General features: G+C 42.7%; 1 protein-coding gene across 2 annotated transcripts in view; it reads right to left on the minus strand.

Moving 5' to 3' along the window:
* cfap91 (cilia and flagella associated protein 91) overlaps positions 1-14,137 on the minus strand; it is a 111,959-nt gene that overhangs the window by 50,679 nt on the left and 47,143 nt on the right. For both annotated transcript variants that reach the window (XM_043701005.2, XM_087992732.1), the window contains one exon: positions 11,765-11,922. In XM_043701005.2, coding sequence (XP_043556940.1) covers positions 11,765-11,922 — 158 coding nt within the window. The remainder of the gene's footprint in view (positions 1-11,764; positions 11,923-14,137) is intronic.

Here is a 14,137-nt window from a genome sequence, read left to right on the forward strand (position 1 = left end):
AAAGATACCAACTCCCCAAATCAGCAATATCTAATTCAACAATTATGTAGTATGAAACGTTTCGTATGACTAGTTGAACCTACTTTTATGGTGTCCTGACTTCACACAGAAAATGGAAGCTTAGTAAAATTTCATTATCTCCTTGTTTCTCTTGAATTCTTATTTCATGCTCTGATCTGCGTCAAACACAACCTATAGCTAACATTCATTGTTTCACCTCACCATTAAACGCTTAGCACTGCTGCAAGTCTCACACCCTTGTCTCATACACTGTTAACTATTCAATCATGAGAGCCGCATCACCCAAACAGATTGCATCACACTTCCCTTTCTCTTGCAGGACAAGTTGACTCAACCAGAGGCAGCAGGAGCTCATCAGTGGGGGAGAGGACTAGGTGCAGGGCTCTTCCCTTATGAAAGAGACAATTGGTACCATCATTGAAGCAGCCATGGATGAAGTTGCATGCAACAGGGGAGCTGAAACCACTGAAGGTGACAGTATCCTCAGACTTAATCCCCTTTCTCGCATTTGTTTTCTTTTTAGCATGTATCTCTGAATTTTTACTTTCTTGCCTCACCACAGCCTTACCCCCTTCTACTCTTTTCTTTTCTGTTATCAAAAATAACCAGTGGTGGAATAGCAGGAGGTACAAGAACAGCAAATCAATGATAAAGAAGAAAATTTATCAATAGTTCTCACACTTGCAGCGATCAACACAGATAGTGACACTGCGTGAACTTCAGAGGTTGGCTTCTAGGGGTATAGGCATATGATAGACATTGGGCACTATTGACCTTCAGACAATCGGAGACAAGAGTGCTGTAGATGCCAGCTCACAAGGGTGAGGTTCTACACAAATTCTTCTGCAGAGATCTCAGAGGAGGACTTCACTGGGGCAATTAACATAAGGTGGCTGAAGGCTACACACAATTACATCTTGGCATTTGGTAAGTGATGATTAGAACCAGGTGGACCTCATTAATGAGATTCTTGATTAGCCCAGGTTAACAACCCCAATCATGAAAGCCTTGGCTGACAAATATAACTATGAGATTAGAATCTCCTCAGTTAAGGACTAACACCAGGCTGGCTGGCTACAGCCGGTGTACTGTGCACTAGAAAATAAAGGGTATTGAGACACCAGCCTCTGTGTACTTAGTTCAGTGGCAATGGGAGAAAATGGGATGGGCCTGAAGAATATTCGTTTGCAATTGTTATCTTAGAGTTGGTGTAAACAGCTCTGGCGTTGTGCAACTATTTGGGAATCTTGACCCAGTTAGCCCTGCTGTTGAAGTTTAGGCCCAGTATGTAGAAAGAATGCAATACTTCTTCTGGGCAAGTGACATTGGGGCAGACGAAAAGCAACGAGTAATCTCTCTGACTGTGTGTGGACCCACTGCATTTTCAGTTATAAGGAGCTTAACTTCCCCAGAGGCACCAAAGACTAAAACCTTCCAAGAGTTGACAGAGTTGGTTAAGAAATATTATGACCCCAAACCTCCTCTAATCCTGAGACACTATCTGTTTTATTACAGAACCCGGGGAATGCCTTTGACGAGATTACATTGACTGCCAGAGGCACATGATTTTGGGTAAACATTGAATGAGATGCTGAGACACCATTTGGTATGTGGGAATAATGACGTAGTCATGTAGAAGTACCTATAGATGAAGCCCAACTTGATTTCCAACAGGTGCGGTAGCTGGTCTTGTCATTAGAAAATATAGCAAGTGGAATATGGGGACTACTAGAGCATCCCAAATGGAAGTGGACACCCTCACCTGTCCAACTGAGTTTGAGGAACACCACGCAAGTGTAGCAATCACAGGGCTCATGGAGGGCACATCATGAGCAGTGCAACCCTAGGCAGTCCACAGCAGAACTCCATAGCAAAGCCGAGACTCAGCCAAGCGGCTGAGCAGTTCTTCAGGAACTAGGCCAGCGAGCCATTGTAGTTACTGCCAGTATGTGGGTTTGAGACAGCAAAGGAGTCCTACAAGGCCTGACTTGAGTAAGAAACAAGGAATTTGCCAGAGTTGGAGGACTTGAGCTCTCGGGAGAGGTTGAATAGGCTGTTTTCCCTGGAGCATTGGAGGCCGAGGGTTGACCTTATAGAAGTTTATAAAATCATGAGGGGCATGGATAGGATAAATAGACAAAGTCTCTTCCCTAGGGTGGGGGTGTCCAGAACTAGAGGGCATAGGTTTAGGGTGAGAGGGGAAAGATATAGAAGAGACCTGAGGGGCAACTTTTTCACACAAAGGGTGGTAAGTGTTTGGAATGAACTGCCAGAAGAAGTGGTGGAGGCTGGTACAATTGCAACATTTAAAAGGCATCTGAAAGGGTATATGAATAGGAAGGGTTTGGAGGGATATGGGCAGGTGCTGGCAGGCGGGACTAGATTGGCATTGGGATATCTGGTTGGCATGGACGAGTTGGACCGAAGGGTCTGTTTCCGTTCTGTACATGACTGAAAGCTCAGAGGCCCTTACCCAGGAGAGTGCATACCTTAGAAAGTTCCCCTTCATATGGGTTGGAACAATGAAATCACTTCATGATACCCAAGTCAGAGTCAATTAAAATTAATGTTAAATGGTCAGCCGGTTCCCAAGGAAGTCGATACTGGTGCAGCTGCATCTGCGGTTGCAGAATCTGTCTGTAACTCCAACCTTTAAGCTTATGCAAGGTTTCAGCCAGACTGAGGACATAGACTGGGGAATCATTGCAAATTAAGGGTACGACTTCTGTTCTAGTCTCCTATGAAAAGCAGTTGGCGCAGTTACCACAGAAGATATTAAAAGGCTCAGGCCCAAGTCACTTGGGGTGGAATTGGTTGAGAAAGATTCACCCTGATTGGCTCAAGATTTTTAAATGAGACAATGGCTGCCTCAGTGAAGTCCTAGCGAGATACCCAGGTGATTTTCAAGAAGGATGTGGGACTATCAAAGGGGCCAAAGCCTCTTTATACATTGACCAGCATGCAATTCAGAGATTTTGCATGGCTCGTCCAGTGCCATTTGCGTTGCAGGCTAAAGTAAAAGTAGAAATCAGGAGGCTGGACAACAAAGGAATCATCAAACCAGTGCAGTTCGCAGAATGGTTAACAACCCCAATCAGGAAAGCCTTGGCTGACCAATATAACTAGAAGGTTAGAATTTCCTCAGTTAAGGCCTGACCTGCTGCGCTTTTCCAGCAACACATTAAGCTCTGATCCCCAGCATCTGCAGTCCTCACTTTCTCCTGACTGGCTACAGCCAGGATACTGTGCACTAGAAAATAAAGGGTGTTGAGACACCAGCCTCTGGATAGTTATTTCAGTGGCAACGGGAGAAAATAGGATGAACCTGAAGAACATTCATTTGCAACTATCGTCGTGGAGTTAGGGTAAGCATTTCTGGCATCATGCCTCTATTTGGGAAGCTTGACTCATTTGACCCTGCTATTGTACAGATTGTGAAGCCTGACGGCTCAGTTCATCTTTGTGGGGATTTCAAGGGAACAGTAAACTGCTTCTCACAGCTAGATAAATACCCAATCCCTTGCCCAGAGGACTGTGCTAGAGGACATGGGGGAGGCGTCCTTTACAAAGCTAGACATGAGTCACACCTACCTGCAATTGTTACTGGATGAGCAGTCCCAGAAGTATGCTACAATTAATACCCATAAGGGTTTATATCAATATACAACACTGATCTTTAGGGTATCATCAGCCTGTGCTCTTTTCCAAAAGGCCATGGAGAACATTTTACAAGGGCTACCCCAGGTGGCCATTCATCTGGATGATGTACTAATAACCGGGAAGACTAATAAAGAGCACTTAGAGAATTTGGACATAGTGCTTAAACATTTCTCCCAGCTGGAAATGTGTTGCTGGAAAAGCGCAGCAGGTCAGGCAGCATCCAGGGAACAGGAGAATCGACGTTTCGGGCATAAGCCCTTCTTCATAAGCCTGAAGAAGGGCTTATGCCCGAAACGTCGATTCTCCTGTTCCCTGGATGCTGCCTGACCTGCTGCGCTTTTCCAGCAACACATTTCCAGCTCTGATCTCCAGCATCTGCAGACCTCACTTTCTCCTCAAACATTTCTCCCAGGCTTGCGTAGGCCTTAGACAGGAAAAACATGTGTTCTAGGCGCACCAAGTGACATACTTGGGTTATGGAGTCAACAAAACCAGATTACAGCCATTAGAAAAGAAAGGAGCCCCAGCTCCCATGTCTGTCTATACCAGAGCTTTAGGTCTTTGCCTGGGTTAGTGAATTATGATGTAAATTTCATGTGTAATCTGGCCTCCATCTTGGCATCCTTACTCCCTTATTAAAGCATCAGCCATGGAAATGGTTGTGAAGCCAAGAAGCAGCTTGGCTTAAGGAAATGAAAAAGCAGCTATCGTCATCCAAGCTGTTGGCCCACTACAATTCGAAACAATAAGTAGGGCTCCCTGGTGTGGTATCGGAGTAATGTTGGCTCACCAGTGGCCAAATGGAGAAGAAACACCCCATGATGTATACTTCCTGGACTCTGGCTGATGCTACACCCAAGTATGCCCAGAAAGAGAAGGAAGGTTGGTCGGTCATCTTTGGTGTGAAGTTCCACCAGTACCTTTTTTATGGAAGGAAATTTGTCATAGTAACAACTTGCTATGGCTACTGAAGGAGCACAAGACAGTGCCACTCAGCTTCTGTTAGAATTCAGCTTTAGGCCGTTATTCTCAGCATGTACTGGTCAGAACACCATCTAGGATGCAAGTGGCTAATGCAGATGCCTTCAGCCACCTCCCACTGGCAAATACTCTACCAGTGATGTCTCCCTGGGAAGAATGTTTTGATTTTAAATTTTCTGGACACACTTCCAGTCACCATGGACAATATCCGACTGTGGACACAAAGATCCCGTCCTAGCGAAACTGAAACTGGTGGTAATGGGGGCAACAGAAGGTCCATCACAACCAGGATTGAAACCTCTTTGGACCTGGTGAGACCAGATCACCGTACAGGTAGTTCTTGGATAAAGCGCATTCCAGCAGCACGATTTGCTTATAATGTCGCTGAGGAATTAAGGAACTATATTTTCGAGAACGCTTACCACTGTATGGAATAGCGCAATTCCAGCAGTGACCGTTTTGCATGATTTGTTTTGCAAATGTTCTGATGTCTGTGCCATTTTAAGCATACGCTGGTGTCTATGCCAGTCTTCATGCCATTCTGTGCCTGCACTGATGTCCGCTGCTGACAGAGCAGCTTTCAGAGAGAGGTACAATATAGGGAGCGGCTTTCTGAGAGACACATGGAGCAGCTTCCTGTGAAAGGTAAACTACTCCTAGATTATCCCTTTCTTGAAAAAAATGAGGGGCATAGTGACAAGAATATTAGCAAGAAACATCCTGGTGAGAAAATTGCAGGCAAAAGAAAGGCTATAACACTGGAAGAGAAGCCAGATATTATAAAGCATTTTGAGCATAAGGAGAGAACATGTGATATAGCTCACTTAATAGGAATGAGGGAATCTACCTTACGCAACAAGATGATTCTCTATCCCTACATTAACATTTCTTTTAAAAAATGTACAGTGTTAATTTACTTTTGTTTCATTTTATAAAAATGATGTATACCTTTGTTCAGGCTGTGCTATACTTTGTGTTAGAGTTAATGATGAGTTTTGAGCGATAGTGAGTGATATTTTCTGCTGGTGTGTCCCTAATCCCACTTTTTCCATAGGTCCCATTATTTATATTAAGTTTTTTTTTCTATTTAAGCGAGGCATTGCTGGAACACAACTATGGCATTCCATGAGAGCTACCTGTATAGGACAGCATACTATTTTGGGAAGCAAGGGTGATTGTCCAAGGTAAAGGTCGCCACCAGCTACTGACCAAACTCTGCCAGGTTTATCTAGAGGCTTCCAAGATGAAGATGCTAGCAAGAAGCTAGGTCTGGTAGCCAGGGTTGGATGCCAGTGGACCAGTGTGCAAAGTGCCACCAAGGACAAAAATTGCCACCAACAGCACCCCCACATTCGTGGAAATGGCTGGGTAAACCATGGACTCTGTCGCATGTTGACTATACCAGTCCTTTCATAGAGTCATAGAGATGTACAGCATGGAAACAGACCCTTCGGTCCAACCTGTCCATGCCGACCAGATATCCCAACCCAATCTAGTCCCACCTGCCAGCACCCGGCCTATAGCCCTCCAAACCCTTCCTATTCAAATACCCATCCAAATGCCTCTTAAATGTTGCAATTGTACCAGCCTCCACTACATCCACTGGCAGTTCATTCCATACACTTCAGAGCATTAATGTTCAATGTTCCTGATCCTTGTGGATGCCCATTCCAAATGATTGGACATGCATAAAGTTTGTTCAGAAAACTTAGGTATGACTATTGAAGAGCTGCGAGCAACGTTCATGATACGTGGACTCTCGGAAGACAAGGTTAACGTGAGGTCAGGTCCCGTGACTTACAAAATTTGGGTAGGTGATATAGTCCAGAACAAACACACGGATCACCTGAAAATCATTACCTCACAAGCAGGGCAAGAGCAAAATATACCTGCCCCCTCGGAAAAGACTGAAGGCCTCTCAGAAACTGCAGGTGTTTTCCCTCCATCTAGTGTCAAAGAAATCTCAGAGTCCAAAATGGATGCAGCCTCAATATTGGTGCCGCTGGAAGCGGAGGACGAGACTCTTCTGAGACATTCTGGATGCAAGAGATGGGCCATGGTCTGGTACACACTGCCTGTGCCTGAATCCAAGTCAGAGGAACCGGACCTGGGGCGAAAGCGTCACAGGAAGCTACAAGCGAAACACCAGGCCGACAAACCCTGACTTAGGGGGAAAGGGACGTAGTGACCGAAACCAGGTTGACCTCTAATTACGAGATTCTTGATTGACCCAGGTTAACAACCCCAATCTGGAAAGCCTTGGCTGACACATAAAACCAGGAGATTAGAATTTCCTCAGTTGAGGACTGTCTCCAAACTGGCTGGCCATAGCCAGCATTCTGTGTACTAGTAAAATAAAGGGTGTCTTGATAACAGGACCCAACCTCTGTGCTGTTGTTTTAGTGTAGGCCCCAGGCTATGCCAGCCAGTGTGGACCAACAGCTGTGCATGGGGACCATGGGCCAGCAGTTTTGTTTGTGTGTGTGTGTGTGTGTGGGGGGGGGGGGGGGTGGGAGGAGGAGGAGGTGGGGGGGGGGGGGGTGGTGGAGCAGACTGAATGTTCCTATATGGGAAATACAAGCAAACTCCATTCAATTAGTGATGATATTGTCAATACCATAGTCATTCCTTGTATTTTGTTTAAAAAAAAGGTGATAATGAGCAAGAATAGTGAAGGTCGCATGCCAAGTACATCAGAACCACCACAAGGACTATAAGCATATTGTCAACAAGCATTTCAATCTGGACCTCTTTACCTCTCCATGTCCTCCTTACTTTTGACCAGGATAATGTTGCCCTGCATCACTTTGCTAAGTTCTTCAAGGAGTAGTCTCATAAGGATTGGGAACACTGAGAAACTGATGGCATTCCAGAATAAACATGAAGGCAGAGTACTCCTGCAGGACATCATGGAGCCAGAGCAAGATGAGTGGAGCAATGTTCTGGAGGTAATTCAGAGAGCTCTGCAAATGGAGAAGCATGTGAACCGGACGAATCTGCACAAAATCTCCTCTGACCACAGAGATCCTCATCTTTGTGACTTCCTGAAGAGACACTATTTGGAAGGGCAAGTGAAGATCATCAAGAAACTGGGAGATCACATCACCAATCTGAAGAGACTGGCAGCCTCTGAGAATGACATAGGAGCGTACTTCTTTGACAAGCTCACTCTGAGAAAGCAGTGACAAACCTGACTGCAGGGAGCCAGCTTCTTTATGTGCAAGATGGAGACCAATTTCTTTGGAGTATCTGAGACCTGGGCATTATTGTGATTATGGATAAACTGTAAAAAAGCTGCTCAATATTGGACTACAAAAAAAAGAGATTAGATTCTCCTCAGTTGAGGATGGACTCCTAGCTGGATAAAGGGTGACTCGGTGACAGGACACTTGCTTCTGTGCTGTTATTTCAGTAGGCCTGTCAGAAAACATGATTAAAATGTTATGAAACTGGGAGTAATCCAGACCCAACTTGACATACGACTTTGGGACTTGAGGACCCAGGTGTTGCTCCAGATTGTCCTGCATGGCTATCTGCAATTTTCTCATTAAACTCAGCAGCTGTCTACCAGCTATGCTGAAGCAAATGGAATTATTTTGTTAGTTCAACTAACTGTATTTAAATTCTCCAAATAATAACAAATTTAAAAACAATTTACACAAGAGTTAGAATTGAGCCATATGTCGGTAGATCATTACTTCAGGCCTTTGGGTTACTAGTCCAATGACATAATTACAATGTTATCATAATGCATAATGGGTCTGTACTAAAATTAGAAGGATTTGATTCATGCTGTACAACTGTACTGAGCTCTCAGCTATTTGTAATATTTAATGTCATAAATAATTCAATATAGCCAGTACTCCAATTTGCTAATGACAAAGACTAATGGTAAATTAAGTAGAGTCGACTAATATAAAATTAAAAAGAACTTTAAATGCAGATAATAGAATAGTCTAAGCTGTGGTAGATTAAAATGCCAGTGAGAGGTCTTCACTCTGGACCAAAGAATGATAGATTCAAGTATTTCTTGTTAAAATGGTGAAAAGATAGGGGTCAGTGGGAGCCAAAAGAAATCGAGGTCTTTGTATAGAGATCACTAAATTGTATATGCAGGCACAAAGGAAATTGGAAATGCCTAAATGGAAAGTTATCCTTTATAACAAGCAGCTAAAGAAAGCAGCTTGAAGATACACTTTTAAAATAAGAGCCAGGCTATTCAGAAGAGAAGTGTTCATGCAAAGTGTGATAGAAATTTAGACCTCTCCCATAACAAGAGCAATGGAAGCTAGTTCATATCAATAACTTTGATTTGATAACAATACTTGTTTCCTACTCAAGGATATTAAGGAATATGTAACAAAGACAAGTGCACAGAGCTCAAGCTATTATGTCAGAGATTGGTGGAATAACTACTGGAGTCTGAATAACCTACACCTGTTCCTGTGTTCCCTGATGCTCAGTGGAGTTAATAAATATGAGTAATTTAAGTAATTAGAATGATAACGTGTATAATTAGATGTAACAGATTCCTTCATTATGCGATGGAAAACTTTTAGAATTACCTTGTCACAGTGAGGAGGAAATAGATAACCTCAGTTCCTCATTAAGTGGGACAAAACAGGGACGGTCTTTTTCCTTCTTGGCACGGCATGCTTTTAATAGCGTGAGCCAAATCTAAGATCCAGAATAGAACCCATGCTTGCCAAGAACATGCATGGAAAATGATGGATATTAAAAGTGAAACCTTTTTGTAATTCCCAGAAGAACACTCCAAATATACCCTAAACTACCAATTGGAGATAGGGACAGCAAACCCAAACTCTAAAATCACATTACCCCACCACAACTACATTATTTCTGCCTTCCCTACATCTGAGGGGTCATAATTATTAAGCTTGCATTTTTATTCATAGTCTGCACAAAAGAGTAAACATTAAAATTCAAATGAGAAAGGAAACCAATTAATATCTATTTTCTAGATTGGCATATTTCTTTATCTCTGTAAAGAGCCCATGTGCAACAGTTCAGGCACACAGAATACATTTAACCCTATTATTGTCAGGAAGAGGATTTTATTATATTTCTGTTGTACTTAGGGAACATTCAGCCCTTTTGACTTTGCTTTAATATTCAATTGAATGATAACTGGGAGATCGGTAACTCCTTCATTTGATATTGCACACATTTCTCAATAATTAGATGGGACTACTCTCATTATGTCAGATATTGTTTCATTGCAAATAACACGGCACATATTCTTCAGTTGCATAATTGCAAGGTAGAGTTATTCTACAGATGTAAGTGATGAACATCGCACAGCAAACCAATGTTTAGACTTCCAGTCTCTCTTGGCAGTGGGGCATTTTGTTACAGTAAGTATTCAGTAAGGATTCAGAGGAGATTTACTATGATGTTGCCTGGTATGGAGAGAAGGTTTTATGAGGAAAGGCTGAGAGACTTGAGGCTGTTTTTGTTAGAGAGAAAAAGGTTGAGAGGTGACCTAATTGAGACATACAATTATCATAAGGTTACATAGGGTGGTAAGTGAGAGCCTTTTTCCTTGGATGGAGATGGCTAGCACGAAAGAATATAGCTTTAAATTGAGGGGTGATAGATATAGGACAGATGTCAGAGATAGTTTCTTTATTCAGACAGTAGTAGGGGCATGGAACATCCTGCCTATAATGCCAACTCTAAGGGCATTTAAATGGTCATTGGATAAACATATGGATGAAAATGGAATGGTGTAGGTTAGGTGGACTTCAGATTGCTTCCACAAGTTGGCACAACATCGAGGGCCCAAGGGCTTGTACTGCACTGTGATGTTCTATGTTCTATCATTTGGAAACGGTGAACAACTGTGGTTCCTGCATTGATCCTTGCATCACACTGCTAGTTACAGGCTCCCAGTCTGAAAACACAACACAACCACCAGCCTCTGTCTTCCATCATCAAGCCAGTTTTGAAAGTTCCTTCAAATAATACCATCAAAATTGGCTTTGCCCAAATTCAGAACTTTAAATTATGGACCAGACCAATGCTACTGAATTAACAATCTTCCATGCTCAACAAAAAACATGAAATCATTGCCAAAATCCAAAAACCATGCAAATGTCACCTCAGTCCACCTTCTGTGATTTGGGGCTCTTGCTTCACAGAATTTGTTTCTTTTTGCCTATATTTTCCACCCATGATATTTATGTAGAACTGTGACATGTGTCCTATTTGTGAATTAATTTCTGTATGTTTGGTTTTAAATTTGGTATAATTTAAGATCATTTTGTTCACTTGTTGGATATGGGTGTCATTGGCTGGGTCAGCATCCCTAGTCGCCTTTGAGAAGGTGGTTGTGAACTGTCGTCCATGTGCTGTAGGTAGACCTACAATGCTATTAGGGAGGGAATTCCAGGGTTTTGTTCCAATGATACTGAAGGAACAGCAATATATTTCCAAGTCAGGATAACAAAATGGCTTGGAAAGGAGCATAATTGCATAGTAGTTAATAACCTGATTTGCCACTTGTGAAAGGTTAGGTTTTTTTATAGTAAGTTTTGCTTTCTTGTTTATTGATGAAACCTAGCGTGAGTTTCTTTTAACTTAGATATTGGTCAAATTCAGGGAAATTTAACAATCATAGTGATTCAACTGGTCACCTAAGCATCTGGGACAGCTCACGGAATATTACCACAGCAATCTTCCCATCAGAATCTTGACAACATAAAGCAGCAGTGACAGAAATGTCTTATGAGGATATTACATAAAATACACAAGATAAATTGATAAGACTTTGCACTTCATGGACAGTATTTTTTTACAAAGAAACAAAAGAGCAGACATTGAGGTCAGCAACAAGAAAACTATAAAAACTATGTTAAAGTGATTTGACAAGATTTTTTTTCTGCCGTTGTTTTGAAGAGTGATAAATGGCAGACATGCAAAGATTGGTGACCAAGGCCACACTACTTCTCCAAGATAAGTTGAATGATGAGTCCAATTTGTTTTGTGAAAATTGTGGTGAAGGGAAACCAAAGAAAAGAGAAAATACAAGACGTCAACTATAATTGGTAACTCATCCTCATCTAAATGAATCTAACAATACCTTTGATGTGCTTCAATCTTATCTTCTTTATAGCCACTCCTTTCTTCTGCTGAAGTTTTGACCAAATTGAATCAACCCGTTTTACATTCATTTCCTGTTGCTTTGCTTCACGTTGGCTTAACAATTTCATCAGAACATCCAGTCGAATTTCCTGAAGCCTTAAGAAAAAGTGGAAAATAAAAAAGGACACATTTATTATGTACAAGGGTAGCCAAACATTTCACATGTGGGGGTCATAATTCAATTTTATTTCCCCCCAGGTGGATGGGTGAGCAAATTTCAGAAAGATATGGTTTGCTACAACAATACACATTAACTTTATTACTTTTTTGATGAACTGTTCATTTAAATCAGTAATTAATAGAAATTACCACTAAAATGTGCAAAGCAACAAAGCTTCATTATAGTCTTCGGCCAATACGATTCATATCAAGAAACGGTTTGGAGGCACTGGATACTGCAAAGGCCCAGACAACATTCTACCAATAGTACTGAAGATATGTGCTCCAGAACTTGATGCTCTCCAAGCCAAGCTTTCCAGTACAGCTACAACTTTGGACTCTATCTGACAATGTGGAAAAATTGCCCAGGTACATCCTGTACACGACAAGCAGGACAAATTCAACCCAGCCAATTGTCACCCCATTATTCTATTCTTGATCATCAGTCATGTGAGAGAAGGTGTCATGAGGGGGAGGTGATGGCCTAGTAGTATTATCGCTAGTCTATTAATCCAGAAAGCCAGCAAATGTTCTGGGGACCCAGGTTTGATTCCCACCATGGCAGATGGTCAGAAAAAAATCTGTCTCACTAATATCTCTCAGGGAGGGACATCTGCCATCCTCACCTGGTCTGGCCTATACATGATTCCAGACCCACAGCAATATGATTGACTCTCAATTGCCCTCTGAAATAGCCTAGCAAGCCATTCAATTGTATGAATAGCTACAATGTCTCAAAGAAATGAAACTGGGTGGATCACCTGGCATTGACCTGGGCTGCAGAAAAGACTTTGGCAGAAACAGCCTTGTCGACCTTGCAAAGTCCTCCTCACTAACATCTGGGGGCTAGTACCAAAATTGGGAGAGCTGTCCCACAGACCAGTAAAACAACAGCCTGACATAGTCATACTTAGGAACTATACCTTACAGACAATGTCCAAAACACTATCTTCACCATCCCTGAATATGTCCTGTCCCATTGGCAGGATAGAAATCACCGGAGTAGGGAGGAGGGAGGAGGGGGGGGTAAATCATTTTTATCCCATGATTACCAAGTACCATTCTCCCTCAGCTGATGAATTGGTACCCCTCCATGTTGAACACATAGAGGAAGCACTGAGGATGGCAAGGACATAAAATGTACTTTGGGTGGGGCATTTCAATGTCCACCACCAAAAACAGCTTGGCAGCAGTACTACTGATCAGGCTGGTCAGGTCCTGAAGGACATAGCTGCTAGACTGCATTTGCAGCAGCTGATGAAGGAAAAACATACTTGACCTGATCCTTACCAATCTTCCAGCTGCAGATGCAAATGCGAATGACATTATCAGTGAGAGTGACCACCGCACAGTTCTTGTGGGGACGAAATTCTGTCTTCACATTGAGAATAATCTCCAAGATGTTGTGTGGCACGATCACAGTGCTAAATGGGACAGACTTCGAACAGTTCTAGCAACTCAATACTGGGCATCCACAAGGCACTACAGGCCATCAACAGTAGCAAATTGGTACTCCAGCACAATCTGTAACCTCATGGCCTGGCATATCCACCACTTAACCATTACCATCAAGCCAGGGGATCAACCCTGGTTCAATGGAGAATGCGAGGGCATGCCAGGAGCAGCATCAGGTATACTGGAAGACAAGGTGTCAACCTGGTTAAGCCACTAAACAGGACTACTTGCATGCCAAATAGCATAAGCAGCAAGTGGTAGATAGAGCAGAGCAATCCTACAATCAACAGATCACATCTAAGCTCTGCAGTCCTGCCATAGCTCGTTGTGAATAGTGGTGGGCAAATAAACAACTCACTGGAGGAGGCGACTCCACAAATATCACCATCCTGAATGATGGGATAGTCCAGCACATCAGTGCAAAAGATAAGGCTGAAGCTTTTGCAGTAATCTTCAGCCAGAAGTGCCGAATGGATGATCCATGTCGGCCTCCTCCAGTGGTCCTCAGCATTACAGATGCCAGTCTTCAGCCAATTCGATTCACTCCACATGACATCAAGAACTGGTTGGAGACACTGTATACTGCAAAGGCTATGCATTCTAATTATCCCGGCAATAGTACTGAAGAATTATGCTCCAGAACTTGCTGCTCCCCTAGTCAAGCTGTTCTAGTGAAATTATAACATTGGGATCTACC

This window comes from Chiloscyllium plagiosum, unplaced genomic scaffold, assembly GCF_037043375.1.
Source record: "Chiloscyllium plagiosum isolate Xiang-an unplaced genomic scaffold, Cpla_swu_hap1 HiC_scaffold_12, whole genome shotgun sequence".
In the NCBI taxonomy this organism is placed as follows: Eukaryota; Metazoa; Chordata; class Chondrichthyes; order Orectolobiformes; family Hemiscylliidae; genus Chiloscyllium; species Chiloscyllium plagiosum.